Consider the following 24346-nt stretch of genomic DNA (forward strand, 5'->3'; position numbering starts at 1 on the left):
GCACTTTTGGATCTTAAAAAAAAAAATATATATATCACCAAAACACTAAACTACAACAAGCAAAAAAAATCAAATTCTGAAGCACTATCACATCAATTTCCTAAACTCCTTTTTCCTGAGAAATTGAGAAGTCAATCCATTATCTGCAATAAAAAAGTTAAATTGTATATAATTCTAAAATAGCATATACACACATTTATAATATATTAATTTATTACATTTATTCTGAGACACACACAAAAGCATGTGTGTGCTGTGTAAATGGTAACAAGTTATGCCTGGTCACTACTTCAGCTGTTTCTACACCACATGACTGTAATTTAAAATACAGGAAAGTCAGTCTCAGCAGATGAGAAAGGTTCAAATTCACCCTTAAATAATTAGGATAGATCATCTACTCTATTCGCTGAAATTCACTATAAGGGCTCTGAAATGTGATGACTGGAGAGTGGAGACCAAAGGATGTGAGAATCTAAGTACAGCTGATGTGCTTCACCATAGTAAAATATTAAATGAAACTAATATATTCAAGGAGCTGCAGCTATGGCTGAACTGACTCAGAGGTTGCTTCGAGCACTACTCCAAAAAGCGGATGCGTTTCCTAACGAATAAGAAATAAGAGACTATCTTCTGTATTGCCCGCTCTTCAGTCGCCATTTTTACACAGGTTACTCGTAACGACACAGAAGGAGCTGCTCCAAGAGCCTCTTGGTGCTGGGTGGCAAGGGTTAAACGCGCCGTCTCTCTGCCATTGGGCGGTGAGACTACGGAGAGCCAGCCATCTGCAAGGAAACCAGCTGTCGCCTTCACGCAAGAGACGTTAGACATCAGTGAACGAAAACAGTGTGGATTCACCCCAAGACTTGTTGATCTTTTTCCATAAACAAAAAGCGGAGCCCTATGTGTATGTTTGGAGAAGAAGAACGAGCTGCTGTCTACTGGCTTTATTTAAATGGTGACATTCCTGTGTTTCCCCTTATTTAAAAGCTTGATTTCACACCGCTGTCAGCAATGAATCTTCACAAATTAAGGTGGGTATTTTTTGTACATTTATCAGTCTAAATAGTTCTTTTAAATATTTTACCGTATGCTTAGGTATTATTGATCGTACTGGAAATTTATGCTGAAAACCTAATGGGGAAAAGTGTGACATGGTGTGCAGATAAGCTATAAGCTTTTCCTAAATAATATTTAATTGCATTTACACATGCCATACAAATAACTACGGTTACATTGAGGTTGTTGAGATGTTGTTTGTGGCGTTGTTACGTCTGAAGATGCATTTTTTTTCCATGCATGATGCAGGATCAATAGTGGATGTCACTCCTACAGCGTTTTAAATTATATTTAATGTCTTTATAATAGCACATTCATCTTTTGAATATGTCTTGTATTATATTCTCCGCTTTGATTATTTAACGTCACTTTTTCCTTCAAGTGTACAAGATGATCAATGAAATCACATCATGCTGCATTGATACATTGATGTCAGCGATGACCGCCTGATGCGATTAATAACAATATATCCAAGAAAAGACGTGCGATGTTCATAAAAATCAATTTTAATTAGCTTTGCAGTGGCTAAACAAAATGTCTATCATGTCATCATGTTTTGCTCCTGTTTTTGCATGTTGTTGCTGCAGCTGTACGGTCGGGCTCCAGCAGACGTTACACTTAACTCTTTAGTTGCAAGGTATGAAGATTCAATATACGATGTTAGTCTTTTACTGAATTGTTGATGGAGTCTTTTAATGTACTGTACAACAACAGGGATATTGAGAGTTCTCAAACGTTAGAGGTAGGCAGGCAGCCTTCTGATATTGATGATTAGACAGTATGTTCCTTTAAGTGGATTACAGGTGTATTGCGTGCGTTCCAAAATATATCGATTCAAATGTTTTTTTTTTTTTTTCTTTTGGGAGTTTACCAGGACAGCAGCAGGCGATTCAGCACCACGCTAGTGGACAGCGACTTCTCCGGCTTCTTCTAAACGATTCGGTCTCCTTAAAGTTTAATTTAGTAGGCTACTTCAAATTTAAAAAATATAATATGCCCTTTATGCGATCATTTCAGATACGAACAGGACAAATATAACAATTTTATTTCAAATGTCGGTTCTTTAAAAATAAATAAATATATAAATAAAGTGTGTGGCGGGCTTTGGATTTTGGATTCACTAAAAAAGAACCAACCGGCTGAGAGTACATTCGTTGTGCTACGTTACTGAATCACTGAAAATAACCAGTCAGTCATTCGTTTAGGATTCGAACTATTTGTAGTGCTTTTTAATATGATTCGCTGAAAAGAACCGGCTCATGAAAGTCACTAGTTCGGGAAATCCGATTACATTTGTGGTTCTAACAATGATCTCTATTAAAGATCACTAGGATCTGCATGGTTTTGATTCACTAAAAAGAACCGACTCGTAAGAGTCATTCGTTCGGGAACCGAACATTGCATATCATTGCAAAGTCATTCAAATAACTTTTTTTTTTTCAACTGAACCGTTAGAAATATCAAATGCGTTGTGTGTTGACATACTTAAAATGTGCGCCCCCAAGGGGCCACCCCTGTGGCCACCCCTAGGATGATTTGCAGTGGGTACTATTAATTTAAATGCAGAATGTAAATTCAGAATAGTTTAAGAAGTGAAAAAAAAACGTACAGCACCCACTGCAGCCACAGTTTTGCGTCTCTTAGCAACATTAAAGTGTTTTGTTCCTGAATGAATCAATCGTTTAAATGATTCGGTTCAATCGCAATGACTCACTTATTAACAGTGACTCTCTGCCACCTATTGGCACTTTTAATTTCACATTTTAGGTACCTTTTCATTTTTAAAATAATTTCAAACATCATTTTTCAATGTTTTATCTATAAAATATCAAAACATTATTTATCCATTTGTAACTGCAGGTTAAAGTATTCCATGTTCCACAGTGGGTAAAAACATCTAAATGGCACTTCAGATGCAGCTTCTGTTTTCTCAGCATTTCAAAGATCAATTTTGTTGATACTGATTGTATTTGCTTGGTAACAACCCAAATGCAAGTATTTGACCGAAAAGATGGTGCACACTTTTAGAAACAATGGTGTAAAGGTAAAAAAAAAAAAAAAAAATTCTGGAGTCAGCTGTCAGCACAATTAGAAATAAGACATCAGCACAATAACACTCAGCAAAATAGTCTAATTATCATTATCGATAAAATCACAGAAATCTCAGAGATATAACTTTTTGTCTATATTGCAAACCCAAAATTTACTGTGGCCTCATCTGGCCACCCCTGTTAACATTTTCTGGGGGCACCACTGCTGCTAGTAAGTGACTGGTTTAAGAATTTGTTTGTTTTGCAGGGATAAACTTAGCAGGGCACTTAAACATAATAAAACATGCAACTCATTTTTTGTTTCTCCTTTCTTCTTCAGCAGCTCAAATAAAATGAAACAGCTCGGAGAACCACTGGTTACAACGCCAAATTCATAGGGTAGTGTGCACAAAAAAACAAAATGGATAAACCATCCGCAGGAATGAGTAAAGTTGGCTCTCGCTCGACAGCTTCTCTGCCCCCGGATCCTGTGGATATTATCCGGAGTATGTCGTGCTACCGGCGTGTCAAACTGAACGTAGGGGGTCTGCCGCACGAGGTCCTGTGGAGAACCCTGGACCGACTGCCGCGCACGCGACTGGGCAAGTTACGAGACTGCAAAACCCACGAAACACTCATGGACATATGCGACGACTACAACCTAGAGGACAACGAGTACTTTTTTGACCGGCACCCCGGGGCTTTCACGTCTATACTGAACTTCTACCGCACTGGGAAGTTGCACATGATGGAGGAAATGTGCGCCCTGTCCTTCAGCCAGGAGCTGGACTACTGGGGGGTGGATGAGATCTACCTGGAGTCCTGTTGCCAGGCGCGGTACCATCAAAAGAAAGAACAGATGAACGAGGAACTCAAACGGGAAGCTGATACTCTGAAGGACCGGGAGGGCGAAGAATTCGATAATACGTGTTGTTCAGAGAAAAGGAAGAAACTGTGGGACCTACTAGAGAAACCAGGCTCGTCTGTAGCAGCCAAGGTATAAATCACACTGACAGCATCTTATCAGACTGATAAATATTCAGAGATTTAGACATGAACACAAGTTTACAGAAGACCAACTTACATAATATCATGCATTAGTTCAGAGAGAAAAGGAGACTCCTTCTTAATTTATTATGAATTGCACAAACCTGCATCTGGAAAAAAAAAGTCTGCTGAGTTGCAAAAACAAGAAAAAAAGAAAAAAAAGGACTGATATCACTTATTTTGATGATGATGATTTAAAATTTCATAAAACCGTATATATTTAAAAAAATAAGAATTATATTTATATATCAGGTTTAATGTCCATAGCTAAATAAATACAGTCTGATGTCAAAAGTTTTTTAATGACAATAAAAGTATTCAGAAGGTATAATTTAAATACCAATCTGCTAAATTTTTTTAAAAAATAAATAAAAGTTAAAATACTTCTTTAAATGTCTCAAAACTCAAAAACTAGAAACTCAAGTTCACTCACCATTTGGAAGTAGTAAAACACCCACAGATGTAACCAAAAACATCTGGGTAACAGTCATAAACCATAATTCTAACGTTAAAATCAAGATTACACATAACTGTTTTCCGATTCATGTGAAAATCGGCTGAGAATTGAACAAACAGATGCAACCTGGCTCTGAGAATCATAGGAATCATGCCTTTGTTGCAGTATTTTCTGGTTAAAATATAAAACAAATTCTTCATCTTACAAAAGGTCGTCGAAAGCAAAAATACTACGAAATGCACATATTTAGTAAGTTTGAATCAGCACCCCAAAATGAGTAATAAATCTATTGGATTTAATACAGCGAATATGATGCAGGGCAGTTTAATGACACATGTATCATAAACAACAGCTATCCAGCAGACATCCAGCATTCAACATTGTGTGTCAAACATCTTCATCAGCCAAAGAAAAAAAAAACAACCTCCAGATAAGCATATATCAACACTCAATTAGCTTAAAAGGGCAATGTAAAAAGTGCAGTTCAAGCTTCTGGACTCTAACCAAATTGTGTCAGTCGTGTAATCAATCACAACATAGTGGCACTCTCGAGCTTCTCACATAATTTCAAACGTAGTATTTCCCTGTAAACGTTCATCGATCACAGGTGCAGGTCTGACACTTATGTGTGTCTAAAATAGTTTTTGCTTGATATCTTTGGTCTCAGATCAATAGGAACAGAATTTGGGTAGAATGGTATTGCTAGAGATGCAATGCCTATCTGCAAACTTCTGTTTTCCCTCTCCTGTGGCTGTCTATTTTACTTGCTCTAATTCCATAATTGTGTACCTGTGCTGATATATAGTCACATGGGATTGGGAGGGACAGTTCAGTGTAAGACTGTCCTTCCTGTTACCAGGCAACAGAGAGATGACTCTATCACTTTAAAAAAAAGGACTATAAGTCACTAAAGGACAAAGTTAGATTTAGAGGGTGTTCGAGTGGCCGAAGTGGACCATTGTTTTGGCACACGTGCATATCCTACTTGTATTCAAATAAGAACCGAATGAAGAGTCAGGCTTCGCTTTGGCTTTTTCCTCTTCCATCTCTCCCTCCCTCTATCTTAAGGCTCCTTCCCTGCACCTCTGGCTAAATGTCAGGGAAATGTCACATTAATTATCCTCCATGAGACTCTGTGTCCCATTCTGTTTTCAGCCCCTCCTATCTCTCCCAATTCTCACTAGAACTCACTAGGCTCTGTCTACATCTGTCTCAAATCAGATTTTGCTGCATGGCCCTACCGCACAATAAGATTTTGTCAGGCCTCTGTCATATCATTGCGAAATACCGCCTGGTCATATTTCATAGCTAGACTTCATCTTCTTGGCATTCACTATTTAGTGGATACTAGTAGTGTAGTAATTAATAGTGTTTACAAGATAGAAGGTGGCATTTGCTTTAAGTTAAGCACCTTGTATTGAAGCCTCATGCTCAAAGCTCTGATGCTTCAGTTGAGGCATGAATGCTGAGGTAGTAAATGTTGTTTTTAATTAAACGGCACATGCAGTTTATCACGTAATAAGCCCTACCTTGATTCAGAGCCATTTATAACCGGTATTGACAAACTACACTGTAAATCTAGGTTATGGATCAATAATCTATACAATTTAAGCACAGGCCTTCAAATTTGAGTATACACGTAGATAACATAAAATGTAAAAAAAAAAAAAAAAAAAAAAAAAAAAAAAAAGATTCAATGATATGATATAGTGGTATGATATGATAGCAGTCTGACATTATCTTTTTCTTTGGTAAGGCCATGCGGTGAAATCTGACATATATTATATTTCCCATTTAAAATCATAAGGATTTTAACCGAAATCTTAGAATCTGACAGCATACTGTATATTGCTTTAAAGATTGCACCTGGAGGAGACAGACAGACTGCTGCTATTAGAATACTTTACAGATGTAAGAAATGACAAATCATCTAAGATTAATCCCAGTTAAATGTGATGCTGTGAGTTCAGGCTATAAGCACGAACAGGTCATGACGGAGTAATTAGCAAATGTTCTTTTCAAAGAATCTCATTCATGATTTAGCCCATCATGTATATTGAAAGCCTGTGCCTGAGGAAGTGGGCATTTCCTGATTCTCTGAGATGTCACAAAACACCAGTCTTATTTACTGTCTCCATTTGGTATAAAGGGAAGTAATCACTTACTGGATGTGGTTATTTACAGCCATGTCCTTCCAGAAGCCCTTGCAGCACTGAGATAATGGCAGTTACCCGTGATACTTGATAGTTGATACGAGACATTTTCACAGATCTAGATAAAATATTATCATGTCATGAGATTATTATCGTGACTTTGATTTATAAAAAAAAATGAAAACACCATATGGCACGCCAAAAACGGCTGAAGGTGACCCTATTTATTGTGAGATGTGAGAAAGACAACCTTTTTCCTGTTCTAGTTAATGCTACTGCAATTTTATTACTATTACAGTATGTTCAAGGGACATTCATTCTTATGAGAGATACAGATAATAAGCCATCCATTCTATCAATGCAACATTTATGAGGATATCTGACTAGTGCCTGTAAAGGTGTCTAATGTCAGGATGGCTAACCCAAAAATAGAAAACTACGGAAAGACTCTGCTTTTGTGACCAAGGCTAGGATCAATTCCTGTGCAGTTTATCTCACTGTATGAATTGATAGGACTGGATGAGGTGAAATGAATCTGAAATCGCTGCTTATATTTCTAAAGCTCCTCCCAGTCCATTATTCCTGTAGTCAAATAATGGCAAAAGAGTAATTTGTGTAATTTATTACACTTCATTGTTAATGTGTAAGTGATTAATTTAATAATAGATGGTTTCAAAATCATAAATATAGCAGGTACAATGTAACACTATTTGTACACTGCTGGAAGTGATAAATGGTAAGAACAACACATTGCAAATTTTACATATAGTTTCAAATTCAGATTTAACCACAAATAAAGCATGATGTAGGCCTGTATTGAAATACCATTTTTGGAATTCAAAATAATAGCTCTGCTTAAAATTATATAAAATTAAATGAAATAGGATAGTACTAGTTAGCGAACACTTTTTAAACAACAAGCTAAACGTCTTCTATAAAAATGAGTTTTAACTATTTAAACAGAAGTTAACTCATAATCACAATGTTACCAGAAACTTTGCTGGTCCAACGAAAATAGTTCCAAATGAAGCTGAAGCACAACCATTGCAAGCAGATATATATATATATATATATATATATATACTATTTATATATAGTAGTTCATTACTGAATGAATCACCGTTTTTGAAAGAATCAGTTGAATCAACAGTCAATCGAGTCAATAGTTCACTCTCGTTTGTCGCCATCTACTGGCACAATGACGTGAGTTCCGGAAAGAGTAACCTGCTTACCTTTATTGTCTTTGCAAACCTGTATACATTTCTTGCTTCTGTGGAAAATGAAAGAAGATATTTTGAATCCATATATGTTTGGAACAGTGCAGGGTGAGTAAATAATGGCAGAATTTATTTTACTTAATTAAGTAATTTTCATAATTTTTAATATAATGAAAAGACTGTACCGAAATGTTTAGGTTTTACAGTATTTTGCAATGTACTTTTTGTGTTGGATGTATATTGGAGAAAGGGGTGAAAGTTTTGGTCAGCTTCACTGTATTTAGCTCTAGACCTTGATGGTGGTATTTTAAAACATTAATTTAGCTACTTCATTAGACATCATTAATCTTTTCTTCCGTACACCATTTCCCTGAATTTGCTGAAATTATTTCAACTGAAATGTAAGAAATTCCCTTTCCTATTATTTTAATGCCAGATAATGTGGCCAATAAAAAAAAAAAAAAAAGTTAAATATATTTGTCACACCTGTAAATTAGCTCAGTTCTAACAGCATCTCATTTTACATTAAATGTTGTAAGCTCAGAGTAAGAGTTATGAACAACGTGCATAATATGAAATCGTTTTGCAAAACAGCCTGTAATTATGCATTGTTATTGTTACCACAGTTAATTATTTTGACATGTAACTTGAACACTTGTATTATTAGAAGGTGTCCTGCAGTTTTTGCTCAGCCCTCGGCAGCGGCTTTTCGAAGCCCTTCGTGGTATATGGGTCTTAACCTGTGGTTTGCTGCGGTTACGATAGCCTAATTACCTGTGACACAGAAGTTATAATGTGAACTTTTTCTTGTGAATCACACACTCATGAATCATAACAGTGTTATATGAATCATCTAATGCTTGGTGAGATTTGTAACTAAACGCTAGAAGCCATGTGGCTTGTTATTGTGCAATCAGGCCTAATCGCCTTTCTGTCGCATCTCATTCACCTTATTTATGAAAGTGGGTCAGTAAAGTGTCCTTCGTTGTTGAACTGGACACTTCTGGGGAAGATATAATGTGGCGTGATTTCCTAAAGATGAACACATTAAACTGGTGCCAATTCGATTTATACATTGCCGAGCATTGAGAGTAAAAATGTGGTGTTTTCTTTTTTTAAGTAGATGACATTCTTTGAAGCTTGGGCCCTATCTTATTAATAACAGCCCATATTTCTGCATATAAAATTAATCATTCTTTAATTAAACCTCATTAGGAGGTGATTTGTAGCATTTAGGAGGCTAGGCAGTCTTGGAATCTAATGAATAAAGAAGTGTAATTATTTTTTCAGACCCTTCAATGTAAGTTGTTGAAATGAGATGTGACTGCAGAGATCTAGAGAAACTTACTGTCATCCACCAATAGCTTATCTGTGCAAATGATTCAAAAGGGCGCTTTCAAGCTCGGCTATGTCTCGCTCTTTTCACTCATGCCCACAGCTACCAAAAACACGCCGCAAGTCAGAAATACAAGTCTCATGTCAGTGTCTTGGCATGAACAGAAGCGACTTTTCTGGAGCAGCGTGTCTGGCTTTGACATTAAAGAACAGGTTCGTGCTACAGTTAAAGAAAGTTCATACAATGTTTTTTTTTTTTTTTTTGCCATCATATAACTGAACTGTGAATTCTGCTTCTTTACGAACATACTGTGTTTGTTAGCCTTTATTAGGCATGACTTTCAAAAGCACAATCAAAGCTTTCTCATTTCTTCCCTATACACTGGGTGCTTTCATTCATATGAAAAAGCAGCGAAATAGCTATTAAAAAACGAGACATTTTCCCATAAGTTGTTTAACTCTCGAAAGGTCTACATACAGTAAGTGTTAATCCATCCTTAATCACAGCATTCCCATTCACCTACACAATTGGCAGCGGAGCCTCTGTTGCCATGGCAAACTCCATCGGTTTCCAGGGCAATGGCTTGTGTCTCTGTGTTGAAGTAAGAGTATGTAGTGTGCAGTGAGTACATAATGAAGCTTACATTGATTTCCTTATTGAAACTTTCAAGTTTGACCAGCAGACTCAGAAATACCATATAGTGTATGAGATACCACCCTCACATGTTCCTTTCTCTCTAGTGTTTCCATTAGTGCTAATGGAATTTTGGGAAAATATAAGTGTATAATTTTCTTGGTAGATTATTTATGACTCATTACCCGTTGCAGTCTTGATCCTTAGGTACTGTAATGAATCATATTAATGCACCTGTTCCCATCTTCAAATGATTAATACGTTATACATATAGGTACTGACCCCTTCTACATAGTCACTAACCTAAGTGCTTACTTCTGGAAGATGACTTAGATCAATACAATGTCTATTAATTTTTCCACAGTTCATCCTAGATCCTATATACCCTACAGCATGCACTCATTCAGCTTTCTAAATTTCATATACTGGGTCATAGTCATTTTGAAATTCGAGGAGCTTCAAACCGAATAGATGAAAGAGTACATTCTGGCTTTTACACTTATTTATCTTTGTAAAAATATACCAGTACTATTACTTTTTTTCTATAAAGTATTGATCTCTACACATGTGATCATTACAATACAAAGAACTACAGAGTTTTCACAACATACACATGTACGGTGTATTGATACTGTGCTATATAGCATTGTTAAACCAACACGTAACAAATTAAGGAAGACTGAGTCGGCAGAGGTTCATGTTCACAATCGGCCCTTGTTGCCCTGTACTGAGTGTCCCTAGAGACAATATGTCAATACTTTACTGTCTCAATACTGTGCTATCTCTGTCGGCTGGGCTGGGCTCACAGTTTCTTTTTTAGCATTTGCAATGCCCAAGGACAACACAACCTGGTGAGACCTGGTGTTTCCAATACTGCTGGCTTTTTTCCTCTCATTAGCAAGTTGAGTTAGTACCGAATGCGAACATATGGACTACTGTCTCAGTCATTTGTTTGTTAGTTCGCATGATGCATCGGCTAACATTTAACACTCTAGTCTAACTTTACACATATCTTTTTCACACCAACACTGCTCCGCTTCCCAGTGCATGTATTAAACTGCTGACAGCTGAATGGTTGCAAACAAACACATGGCACTCTATAAATTTTTCAAATAAGGTTCTACAAGAGATTTCGCCAGGCTGACTTCATCCACACTCCTGAAAACCCTTGTTTTAGTGACATGTCAGCTGATGCAAGCAACCCCAAAAGCTCAACGTGACAGGCAGAAGTTTTCTTTTTTTTTGGCTAAAACAAAAACAAGACACAGGCCTCCACCCTGACTATGTATTGCTGTCTACAGAGTGATAACTGTCAGGTAGAAGAGACAATTTATGCGTGGCATTCTAAATAAAACGCCTACAGCATTCGCCTTTAATTGCCTTACGAAGAACTATCTGCCACCTCCAGAATTGTGAGCACTTGCATAATGCATATTAGAGCTTCTTTCATAATGTGTAAATCACCTATGAAAATAAACAGAGCCAGCAAATCCGATAAAGATGCACAGCTTTTAATTAACACGATTTGATGAGTAATTTTTTGTGCCCTCAAAAAACTATATTACCGTCAAAAGCAATAAGTAATAGCAGACCTACAATGAAATTAAAAGGGCTTTAAAAGGCTCAGTGCTCTTTATTTAATGTGAGCTGGGTATATTAGCAGACAAATCTTGTATGTAAGCGATTATGAAACATCGAGAAAGTTCCGGCATACAAGAGAAGGCTAATCTAGGGAGAGATAATCAAAGATGGTTTCAGTCAGCGTATCACAGAGGAGCATGGCGTCTCATTCTATTGAAGTCTTTCCCAGGCCATTAATACTCCATCGAGACATGAGCTTGACTGAAACAGGAACAGACTGAGAGTGTGTAATAAACAGAGAAAGCTGTACATGTGTGTGTATGTGTGTATGTGTGTGTCATTTGCTCTTGAAAGAATCCAATGAGAAAATGAGTTTGTATTGAAATGTATCTTTTGATTAAAGCATTTGTTATCTTAGCTATTCTGAGCACAAATACATTACTGAGGTCAGTTATATACTTAAAAAAAAGTCTCCATTTAGTCTCAAAATTGGAGAAACAAATGATATTAGTACTGTACATTTACCATGCAATTAACTGTTTAACATAATAATAATAATGCAATATAAAAAATACACATTTAATCGTTCCCCAAACTTTGAGGATATGGAAATAAACAATATTAAGATTTTTAAGTCCTTTTTTGTAAAGTATATTTATTGTTTTACTCAACTGGCACAATACTATCTGTATTATTTATGATTCATTGATTTTCCTAATTGGAATATATTATGAACTCTTTAGTGTCTGCTGTTTAAGAAAATCCATTAATTTATTTTCCTCTTGCACAGAAATTCCATTCGAATGAGCAGCAGGCTAATAAATCAGAGGAATGGCAAATAGAAAGGGAGTGGGGTTCAACAGTTTCCCATGTTGTCATATTATTCTGTCCTTGCCAGTTGGCTTGTCATGTTTATAGTGACAGGTAGCTCTCACAGTGCTACGTTATAGTCCGGGCAATCAATAGAAACGACCGTAAAACACACTACACAAGGCCTACTGAAGCACGGAGGGCATCTTTAGTGCAGACCCTTCTCTTGGTGTCAGAGATTGGATTGCCGTTGGAATGGATTTGACAGGGAAGCAAAGGCCAGGGGTACAAAACAAATGGCACTCAAGGATGGGAAAAGTTCATCAAAACCAGTATGTGATTCTAAGGCGGATGCAGGAGTGAGCAAGAGAGAATGACCCTCTAAGTCTTGCTTATGAAAGAAGGACTTCATATTTTACAACTGCTGGACCCTGTACATGCCGCTCTCAAGAATGAGGGCCACTTGTGCCACAGTTCAAAATGTTATGGACAGTAAGATTTTTGTTGTTGTTGTTAATTATTAAAAAAAAATGCATTACATTAATCAAAAGTGACAGTAAATACTTATTGTTTGCTTTACATGGTTACTAAATAAAATAAAAGCTGTATTGAATTTTTTATTCAGCAAATTATCTCACATAGAAATTGTCATAGTTTCCACAAAAATATTAAGCAGCAAAACTATTTCAATAATAATTATAATAATAATACTTAAGTACCAAATCAGCCTAAAGACTGTAGTAGTAACTGCTGAATACTCAGCTTTGCTATCACAGTAATATATTACTATTATTAGTAATAATTATTTTAAAATATAAAAAATAGACAGTCTCTTTTAAACTGTTAAACTGTGTTCACTTTATTTTGATCAAATAAATGCATTTATAAAAACATAAAAAAATGTTTCATGCAATTGCAATACAGGCCATTTTTTCTCTTTCTTTTTGTACATATTCTTTAAAAAACACTGATAATAAATAGATTATATTGATTTACAATTTATTGCACTAAATACTAAAGCTATGAAATAATGTGACTACATTCAGGATCCTGTAGATGATATACAAAGTCAGTAAATATTAGAGTTTCCTGTAAATGAGCCTTAGCTATGCTTGTAACTGCTAATGTAGGTTCCATGTGGAAAATAGCTGAGACTAATTTCGGAGATACATTAAAAAATAATGTGAATGCTGCGGTACGCCTCCCTTAATTACCTTTTCCCTTGACCTAAGTGTAAACCCGAACACTATCTCTTTGCTACATGGTGTCACTGTCTTTAAACTTTAAACATTCAGGTTAAGAGTCAAATTACATGATTTGTTGTGCTGCTCGCTGACTTTTGGGTGGGTACGTGGCTACTGCACATATTAACGTCATTGGTTTAGTCTTTTTAAATTAAGACGTGTTGCTGCTCTCCACACCTGAACTCTTCATCTTTAGCTTGTTGCGTTCTTGTTTTCATACATGCCTTTCCCACTGTCTGCTTTTCCACTGACACACACGCACGCACGCACACACACACACACATGCATTCTTTTCTCTCTCCCATCCCTGAAATGTTATAAAGCATGTCGTCATTGTCACCATAGCAACTGTGTCTTGTGCGACGCCTGAACGCACAGCTGTCTCTGTCAGGGTAAGCAGCGGTGTGTGTATGTGAGCCTGTGCGTGTGTTTACTTTGTGTACCGCTGTTTTTTTGTTTTGTTTTGTTTTTTTGTGTTTGATTCTTTGTGTCAACCTCTTATGTGAAATATATGAACTAGTTTGTTTGGTCGGGTGTGTCTCAGAGGGACAATTAAGTGTCACTGATGCGTATAAATGCTTGTTTGTGACAGATACTTCTCATCGTTTGATGTTCTTGAATTTCATGCAAATAAGAGGTGAGATGTAAGGGGCACAATGATAAGATCAGGGACCTAACTGTTAAAGAGAAAATGTCAATTCTGTCATCATTTAGTCACCTTTCAAACCTTCCTGTGGAAACCAAAAGAAGATATTCTGAATCATATTGCCAGCCAGACCAATCTCTGTGGGAACTGAAACGATTTGGTTAGCAACATTCTTCAAATTATCGATGATGCTTAAAATATTGCAGCTTAATGAGGAGAGGTGTGTTACCTACTTTTCAAAGCAATCATAGGGCCCTGTGATTTCTGCAATGTGGAAAAAAGGAACGGAGTCGTAGAATCCAGCCAACTAGTGTCTGTGAATATTAAGCCATACAATAATATTCACGAGACCTGCATGTTCTGCGTATCTCTGTGTGAATGAATGGTGCAGACATGTGGCTGGTTTTGTGTACAACACACATAATGAAGCACAAACATGACGCTTGTGGTGTTTTCAGCCTCTGCCGCCTCAATATATGAGTATATGAACATAATTTATATTAAATTATAGTTATACTTAATTATAAAACTGCTATAATACTCATTTCATTTATTTTATTTTTTTACTGTTTCTTATGAGAAAATTTGTCATCATATCATTTAAACAGAGAAACTTAAAGGTCTTCAAAGCAATCCATAAAAAATAAAAGTTTGGTTTAACTTGAAGAAACTGTGACAGAATGTTGGTATTGATAGTACTTGATAATGACTATTAAAACCTTATTTTTAACGAATATTTTCCAGGAATTTTTTTTACCAAGATGTAATTAACAGAAAAATGTAAATACACAACAGTATTCCTGAAAAAATAAAATAAAAAAAAATTATTTACAAAAATTATTTATATATATATATATATATATATATATATATATATATATATATATATATATAGTAAAATCTATTATTTAGAGATGCTTTTGTTTATTATAGTTATTAGAGTTTAGTAAAAATAAAACTATATTTGAGGAAAACAAAATGTATTTCATAGGGCCTTAAAAGTAAAATTTTTGTTAAACTGTAGCTGATAAATTGTGTAAGTTTCATTATTTCAATAAAGTAGACATGCTTTTTGCTGAAAAAAAAAAAAACCAATAAATCTAAAAAATAAAATAAATCTAGAAAATTTTAAATGGAATTTAGGAAATATTATATTTATTTCATAGGGCCCTACAATCAGACTTACCATTTTGACCTTGTGACCATCACAAAGACTTGCGAGTCAGTAAACAGCCACCATGCAACTACCAGAGCATTCTAGAAACTGCATAGCAACACATTAAATACGACTCAGAACACTTTAGCATTAACCTGGAAATATCTTGTCATCATGGAAATGACAACAGAAAATGCTGAAATCTTCTTGTTTTTACTAATTGTCTATAATGCAACAATTAAAGCATAAAAATTGTAGCATGAAATATTGCCACATGCTGTCCGCTGGATCATCCTCTGAGTTGTGTGTGTGTGTGTGTGTTTGTGTGTATTCTAAGAGAGCTCTCCTGTAGGATCCCAAAGCTGCCCAACTGGAGCTATTAATAACTATGTCAGGGCCTGGGCAGGTTTAAATATAGACTCAGCAACTGGATTTTCCCTCTCATTGCAGACAAATGAATAATGAACGAAAAAAATAGGGCTCTGCCAAGGACCAGTCACTCAGGTCATCTAGCTGTGTGTGTGTGTGTGTGCACTGCTGTTGCCTATGTATCTCAAGGGCTTCACAGATACAGCCGAACCTTGTCTTCTAACTCAGGTCAGAGCTGTTCCAAGAGACAAACAGAAGACAAGGACAATTCTTCAAGGGCAGGACTTTGAAATAACTTGTTTTGCATTGATATTCATGAGAAAGTGTGCATGCGTTTGAGTACTCTGTCATGCCATCATTTGGTGGAAAATGTAGAAGACATGGTCTCTTCTGGTAACCATGGTGACAGTGTCACTTTCAGAGGGACGTGAAGGCGTGTTCGGCAACACTATCAGAAGCTCATCTCTCCCTGCTCCCCTTACGTCAACCCATAACAACAGCAAAGTCTGGGTCTGTCTGGATTCTTACTTCGTTGCATTTTTTAAATGGTCGCTCACATTCACATAAATGATAATGAAGGAATGTAGCTAACTAGAAGCAAAGCCATGATGCTTGGTCGTTGTAGGTGGTTGCAAAAGCATTGCAATCTAGTAGCTAGGGTGTTTCAGAGTGGTAACTCATTATGATTCTGGGGCTGTATTACAGAAACATCCTATAACTTAGAATTCTATCTTATCTACAAAGCCACTTTCGGGCATTTTAATGCAGCTTCAACGGGCTCCATCATAAACGAAATGATCGGTTCGATATAAAAAAACATAAATCTAAATCAAAACTATTATCATAAAAATCAAAACAATTATATATAATTCCGCATTTGTGACATAGGTGAAAGTACCAACCAACATCAAACACCCTTTACACAAAAAGGTAAAGCAACGATGTTGGATGGTTTTGAAATGAAGGAGAAATTGAGATGGAGATTTTCGCCCTACCCTACCTTTCTGAACTGAAGTACACTGACAAAGAACTAACCATGCGTTACCTTTCCAATTTTACCTTTAATTGCAGAGCTATTGCAAGATGAGAATTTGTGATATATATATTCTTAAGAAATTACCGATTAGTTCGCTAGATAAGACAATTATTCCTCAGCTAGGATTGGGTAGACCCCTTTGAAGCTGCACTGAAACTGCAGTTTGGACCCTCAACCCATTGGCCGCCATTAAAGTCCACTGTATGGAGAAAAATCCTGGAATGTTTTGCTCAGACACATACATTTCTTTTTGACTGAAGAAAGAAAGACATGAACATTTTGGATGACATGGCTCTTTCAGTATTGGTTTTTTTTTTTACCTGATTTAGCGTCTGCTAGAGGAAATCAAAAGTCTGATGGCCTGTAAAAGTAATATCATACTTTATCATAAGTTAAGCATTAACGGTACACGGGAGTTACACAAGTACTTAAGGTTAAGGGGTTGTTCATATAAACTCTAAATCAACCATTGACGCAACCTGTCCTCCAACCAATACGCTTGTATAGGTCGTTTGTCCAAATCCTTGAAATACGACCCATCAAAGCGTATACTACAATTGCGCCCATATCGGCAAAAGGTTTTTTCATATTAATGTTTTGTACTCTTTTATTTGCCCTCTGGTTTGCGTTTCGTGTAGCTCAGTTAGTAGATTATTGTGTTATACTTTGATATGTAATCATGCTATCATGGGTTTGATCCCAGGGAACGCACATGCATGAAAATGTATATGCTAAATAAATCATAATTTAGCATGATTTCTGTGAGGGTTAGGTTTAGGAGTGGGGTTACGTGTGGTCATTCGAACGAATAAGCCACCTACAGTAGTAAAATATGTAGGAAATACTGTGAGATCGGTGTAAGATGCCCACACATTGCATTTACATAAACGTGCGTTTTGATTGGCAATGACGTTATACGTCAATTCATGACGACAGATGCAATGCGATACTGTCATTATTTTTACGTCTGCTAGAGGGCGCTTAACTTTAAAACGTAAATATAGGTCGTAATAATTGTTTGCACAAAAAACCTATATAGTCGTTTTTTGTTGGAGGACAGGCTCCATAGACGCCAATAGGATAAACTGTTATTGAAGCCATGGCCTAACATTTATTGCACATGCTCTAGCACATTAAGTAGTACAAGTTGAAATCTGGCTTGTGACATTTTCCGATTCTGTTGCACAGCATTACCCATTCTAGCTCTAGTATACTAGACTGTTAAAGCTACCATGCAGGCAAACCCGTAAACTTAAAATAAAGGTTTACGAATGCACCTAGAATGAAGTACACTTACAGAATCTATTAGTACAGGACTGGCTGCTGTATGTTTGTATGAGGCAACCAGTCTAGGATGATGCTGATGCTGATGAAAAGAGGGACAAAGACATCTACACTTTTCAAACAAACCTCTTCATGTGACTGCCTCCTACCGAGCTTGAAGAAGGTTGCCATGACAATGCTGCAGCAGCAGTTGAATGTCAGTGGTCAAGGTCAAAGAAGTTTTCACTGAAGAGTCACAGAAACATCTGCACAACGAGTGTTATGCAGGCTTATATTTACAAATGGTGATAAATAATATATAACGAGAAACGAGTATACGGTCTAGAAAAACACTCAAGGCAATTTTGTCCCTATAAAAAATGAAACAAGTGCTGAGTTTTCATCATTATTGGCTCTAAATTGTTAAGTAGGTAACTAACAAGTGAAGAGGAAGACATTTTTTATTGTACCTAGAGTACTTGGGTTTACAGAAATTCTCTTAAAAAAAAAACAATTATTCACACATGCACACGTATTTGAATGATAATCTATATTTTTTCTATGATTTACAGTTAACTCATGTAAATGGTTTAAGTCTGAAATATTTACAGTACGCTTTTGTGATTATTCTTTCCTGTGAAATTGCACGCAATTTAATAGCCTTTTATGGAATGTCCTGCTGTGCACAACAGCTTTTGGAGCCTTTGCATGCTTGGTGTGTGTGTGTGTGTGTGTGTGTGTGTGTGTGTTTGTATTCTTGTGAGTATATTTATTGTGTGTCTCAGGAGATCATAATTTGTACTTGCTCATAGGAGCACCCCACTGGATGTGATAATGAGCCGCTCACCTGAGATGATGCAAAGATGCAGCGATTTCTCCCTGTTCATCCTTAGCCATCTCTACTCAGGGAGTTGACCCTGTTTATGCCTTCCTCAGTTTGAGTGTGTTCAGACATTATTTACAGATTATCACTTCAGTGGCTCAACTGACTGCATTCTGAGAATTTTTGCTGAACCCTTTTAAAATGTGTTCCTCATTTAACATTCACTGTCACTGTAGTGGACTATGTTTTTTTAGTTGCCCTTTTCATTAAGAATACATTAAGAATACTTTGTAGCGCACGTGTGCACACACGTTTGGCATTAAAGGCCAAGAAAAATTACCTAGAAAGGATTTCTTAGCTTCAGGGTTCAGAATCACTCAGAGCCGTAGTAAATTGTTGTTGTTCAGAGGTTGCTCTTTCATAGCTCAGGAGACATAATGAGCATGCCAGTTATGTTTCTTTAACTTAGGTATTAGATTTGTTTCCATTTGAAACAAAACATACTCAAATATCCAACTTTAGACTGCAAAAATATGACATTGTCAAGGTCTGAAATCTAAAGGAAGCATATACGATTACTGGAGTTTTGTTTTTTTTGTTTTTTTACAAAATTTAGTATTATTGCTCTGTAGGATAAAAACTGACATCTCATTAGTCATTTCTCTTATGGGAATTAGCATGTTGTTCAACTCTAATTGTTTGTCTTTTATAGAGTTTTAATGACCAGAACTACACTACTAACCACTTTGGACTAATAAAAAACTTTATATCTCTAGCACCAGAATGTATCCTAATGACATCAAATGACAACAAAAACAAATGTTATTGGCTGCTATCAGACAGTGAGGGGATAGGAGATTATGTGTGATTTAGAGATTGTGGTTGCTGATACTGGTGTGTAAGTAATGCTGTTGAAGCTCTGGCAAGCTTATAAATAAAAGGCTAATCTTTGCTGTATATAGGTTATGGGCTGTTTTTAATCTTATTACCGTTTCCAACTTACCCTCATGACTCACGTGACTGCAGGGTATCATCTCTTCTTAGACACATTAATACACACAGAGAAACACCTACAAATGCAATGAGTCACAAATGATTTTCCATACTATTCATATGAAGGCGAGTCATATGATAATACTGTCAAAGAGAGATTAGCAGGCTAAAATAGAAGATAGAAGAACAAGTTAGGGATTCCTAATTCTGTTATGTCTTGGCATCACAACAAAAGCGTGGTTATAGATGACCACTTTCTCCTTCCCGAACAGTGTATGAGAAAATATTTATGCATACTTTGGTGTGAATGTTTTTTAAGCGAAATACCCAAAACTGATTCATCTTAGGAATCCTGAATCATGTTGCCACCACCATGCTTTGGTTTAAATTCAAAAAAGTGCATTAGTCAACAGTAATCTTCCTATATAATATTTTTGTCACATTGCCTATAGTGAACTGAGTTGCTCCAGGCTTTGACCAGAAATGGACTCCTTCTTTCCATTCCCCCAAAGAGTCTATAAAGAGATTTTTGAGAGTTTCTTTGTCCAAGTTTCTCTTATCTCAGCCAAAGAGCTCTGCAACTCGGTCACTGTTCGGGTCTTGTTCATTTCTCTGACAACTGTCCATCTTATTGAGTTATTTGGTACAAAAGCCTCTTAGTAGGCTTAGTAGTGTTAGGATTGTGCCACAGTTTTGCCATTTTTGTTCAGTTCTGACAGAGGTTTAGAGGTTAGAGGTTTTTTTTTTTTTTCTGGAAAGTTCCACAGGGTACCATTCTGCATTTAGACAGCAGATCTTATCTGATGATTTAGTTGAGAGACTAACACAAGTGTTCCTTGTGTCAATCTCTTAAGATTATTAAGTACCCAATTTAGATGTTTAGTTGAATTTATTAGCAAGTGATTTTATTACTAGGTGTTTTAGTGTATTTTTTTTCAATAAGTAGACTATGTTGGGGATTTAAAGAAGCGTTTGTCTTACAAACTTCTGGTTTTGATGGTTATTGCATGTTCCACAACATTTCTGTATTTCTCAATAACCCTCAGCCCTGTAACACATTCATTTACTACTTGATACTGCTTTCGGGACCTACAACACAGGTAAAGCCATTATTATGCAATGTCTTGACATTCCCTACTCAGCAGTGAGTATAAAGATTTAGATTTCATGTAGATGCTTTGGCTGACAGTGTAGTCGACAACTTAGTATGTTTTTACAAGTTTTTCAGCAAATTGCAACAATGGTATAATCTCTTACCCACAGTCACAAATATATATATATATATATATATATATATATATATATATATATATATATATATATATATATATATATATTTTTTTTTTTTTCAGCTTATTCTCTGTTGGCCTCAATTTAATTAATCCTGACTATGCACCTATAGTGAAAATTAAAGAAGAAATCCCTTAGTGGAAACTTTGTATTCAGTACCGCCATACATTTGATCAGACATTTCATTCAGCTGTCTTGGTTTAAGCACCAATGTTGGGTTGTAGCTACCACTACACTGGTGTATCCAGTGTTTTAACCAATATGTAAGAGATCATGAGACACAAACCTCAGTATTGAAGGTTTTTCCTGTTTTCTAATGGTGGATTTTTTTGCCTTTCAGATCTTGGCAATCATTTCTATTCTATTCATCGTGCTCTCCACTATCGCTTTGTCTCTTAACACCCTCCCAGAGCTGCAAGCGACAGACGAGTTTGGTCAGACAACTGATAATCCCCAGCTGGCCCATGTGGAGGCGGTGTGCATCGCTTGGTTCACCATGGAATATCTTCTTCGCTTCCTTTCCTCACCAAACAAATGGAAATTTTTTAAAGGTCCCCTCAATGTCATCGACTTGCTGGCCATCCTACCATATTATGTCACCATATTCCTAACCGAGTCCAACAAGAGCGTGCTGCAATTCCAGAATGTGCGGCGGGTGGTTCAAATCTTTCGAATCATGCGGATTTTGCGCATCCTCAAGTTGGCACGTCACTCCACAGGGTTGCAGTCACTGGGCTTCACGCTACGACGGAGTTACAATGAGCTGGGTTTGCTGATCCTCTTCTTAGCAATGGGGATCATGATCTTTTCGAGTCTAGTTTTCTTTGCTGAGAAGGACGAGGATGACACCAAGTTCAAGAGCATCCCTGCCTCCTTCTGGTGGGCCACTATTACCATGACCACTGTTGGATATGGGGACATTTACCCTAAGACACTTCTGGGTAAGATCGTTGGTGGACTCTGCTGCATAGCTGGAGTGTTAGTTATAGCCCTACCCATTCCCATCATTGTCAACAACTTCTCTGAATTCTACAAGGAGCAGAAACGGCAAGAGAAGGCCATAAAGAGACGGGAGGCTTTAGAACGAGCCAAACGCAATGGCAGCATAGTGTCCATGAATGTTAGAGAGGCATTTTCCCGTGGAGCAGAGCTTCTGGATGTGGTGGTCATGGACAAAGGTGAGAGAACCCAGGACAACCATCTTTCACCCAGTCGATGGAAATGGTCATCCAAGCGGGCAGCTTCAGAGACCAGCTCTAATCGTTCCTTCAATCCAGACCAAGGTTCACCTAGCAAGGCGAGAGCTTCTAGTCCACAGAGGCTTAATGCACAGAAACTAGAAGAGATGTATAACCATATGGCAAAGACTCAGTCACAGCCCAACCTGAACTCTAAAGACAGAGGTTCATCCCGAGCAGGCCATAGAAGGGATGAAATTGAGCTGGGAGCCTTGGCAGGTCAAGGAGGCGACCCAATGATTGGGGGTCGTGAAGGGGTGGTAGATATGAAAAGTCTGTCAAGCATTGACAGTTATATCAGCTGTGCAACAGACTTCCAAGAGAACCCACGATTCCCCTACAGTCCGGCAGGAGGTCTATCCCTCCCAGAGAGCTCTCGGTTCTCCCACAGCCCTGGTTCTGGCCTCTCTGGGCGGGTCAGTGCTAATCCAAGTCTGCAGACTACATTGGAGCATGAGACTATGCTCAAACCACCATGTTCTGGTACTAAACCTCTCAACAGTGAAGGTTTGCGGCAACAAGGACTTCTCAGAAACTCTCAGAAACTGCATTCAGTTAGGGTGAATCATCGTAATTGTGGGGAGGCCAGTCCATCAGGTGGTCCTCAATCTGACAGCTCTATTCTTTCTGACCACTCCATCCTAAGCCCCGAGGTGTCTGTCTATACAACAGCCAGCAGCAGGACTCCACCTAAGACACCAGAGAGAAAAGCATTCACCCCTGCAGTCTTCACTTTTCATGATGCGTCCATCAGCAAGTACATTGATGCCGACACAGATGACGAGGAGCACTTGCGCGAAGGTGGCCCATCGGAGCGCCTGCTGGGTGGCCTGAGCTCCAAGCCTCGGCTCAGTGGTTACCAGGGCACCGTCAACCACTTGGAAGCTGCCCAAAGGCTGCTCGGTCAGAACTGCCTATTCCCACTGGGAAGTAGCCCAAGTGTTGGCCATGAGAACCATTTGGCTTCAGAGAACTCACGAAAGCCTAAAGGGGACAGGGGACATTCCAACGCATTTGATAAGGGCCTCTGAGGCCTCAGGGTCATAAGTTGAACTCCAAAGGGAGTCCAAGAAGGGAAAGAAGGCCAAGTTCAGTCAAGGACTTTGGGGAAAGCAGAGACTAATGTACAATGGAGAATCATTTTAAGGGCATCTGACCAGGGGGCCTACCTTGGTGACTTTATGCGGGAGAGTTCACTGGAAAACAGTGGTCATCATGTTACATCATTAAGGAACATGATCTTGAGGATGTACCACTGCCTACACCTCTTGCTCTTTTTCCTCTTCTGTAAACAAGCCTGCATTGGTGCATCGAATGGGTAAGATAAAGCTAGAGCCGGTCTGGTCTACAGTTGTTTGTGAAAAGAACAGAATGTATTCTAAAGCTTAATTAGTTTGAGACTGAACACTTACCAGACATTTAAATGCAGATGTGCATGGTAAATCAAGGGGGACAGTCCGTCACTGCCCACGTCAGCAAGTCACTGTCCAGAGCCCACCTTAATGATTAGCATTAGAAACATGTTATACTCTGTTTACTAGTGCACCCTTCCCCTGTCCCCTAATAAACTGGCCTTACTTAACTGCAGTTATGGGTCTGCATACAGTATGAGTGCTTGTTTGCAAGTGTATTTGAAATAGGGAGGGCTGATGGTATGATAATGTGCACGTATAAAGTAATTAACATTCCTGCACACAAGCTCACTCTCCACATGGTGTTTGATTCTACTTGATTAAATTATTTTTATATAGACGTGGACATTATCTGTAGAAGTCTGTCTGACATATTTCTTGTCACATATTCACCAGTATAAGAATAAACCGCTAATTGTTTCATCAGAAGAGACCAAAATCTGTTTAAATTTACCTCCCCTCATTTACTTGTGTGTCATCTTTAGGATTTTTTTCTTCTTCTGATTTGGCAGATTTTAAAAGGATAGCTCACCAAAAAAATTGAAGAAGAAAAAAA

At 37.4% G+C, this 24346-nt stretch overlaps 1 protein-coding gene across 2 annotated transcripts; it reads left to right on the top strand.

Moving 5' to 3' along the window:
- The first annotated feature begins 739 nt into the window (after window positions 1-739).
- On the top strand, window positions 740-23965 carry LOC127959223 (potassium voltage-gated channel subfamily B member 1-like). Of its 2 annotated transcripts, XM_052558254.1 has the most exons (4): window positions 740-1031; window positions 1644-1693; window positions 3427-4083; window positions 21481-23965. In XM_052558254.1, the coding sequence occupies exons 3-4, from the start codon at window positions 3508-3510 to the stop codon at window positions 23407-23409; spliced, it is 2505 nt and encodes an 834-aa protein (XP_052414214.1). In that variant the 5' UTR covers window positions 740-1031; window positions 1644-1693; window positions 3427-3507; the 3' UTR covers window positions 23410-23965. The 2 variants fall into 2 exon arrangements, with proteins under 2 accessions (XP_052414214.1, XP_052414215.1); XM_052558255.1 differs by lacking the exon at window positions 1644-1693.
- Window positions 23966-24346: the final 381 nt, after the last annotated feature.

This window comes from Carassius gibelio, chromosome B6 (assembly GCF_023724105.1).
Source record: "Carassius gibelio isolate Cgi1373 ecotype wild population from Czech Republic chromosome B6, carGib1.2-hapl.c, whole genome shotgun sequence".
Taxonomy (NCBI): domain Eukaryota; kingdom Metazoa; phylum Chordata; class Actinopteri; order Cypriniformes; family Cyprinidae; genus Carassius; species Carassius gibelio.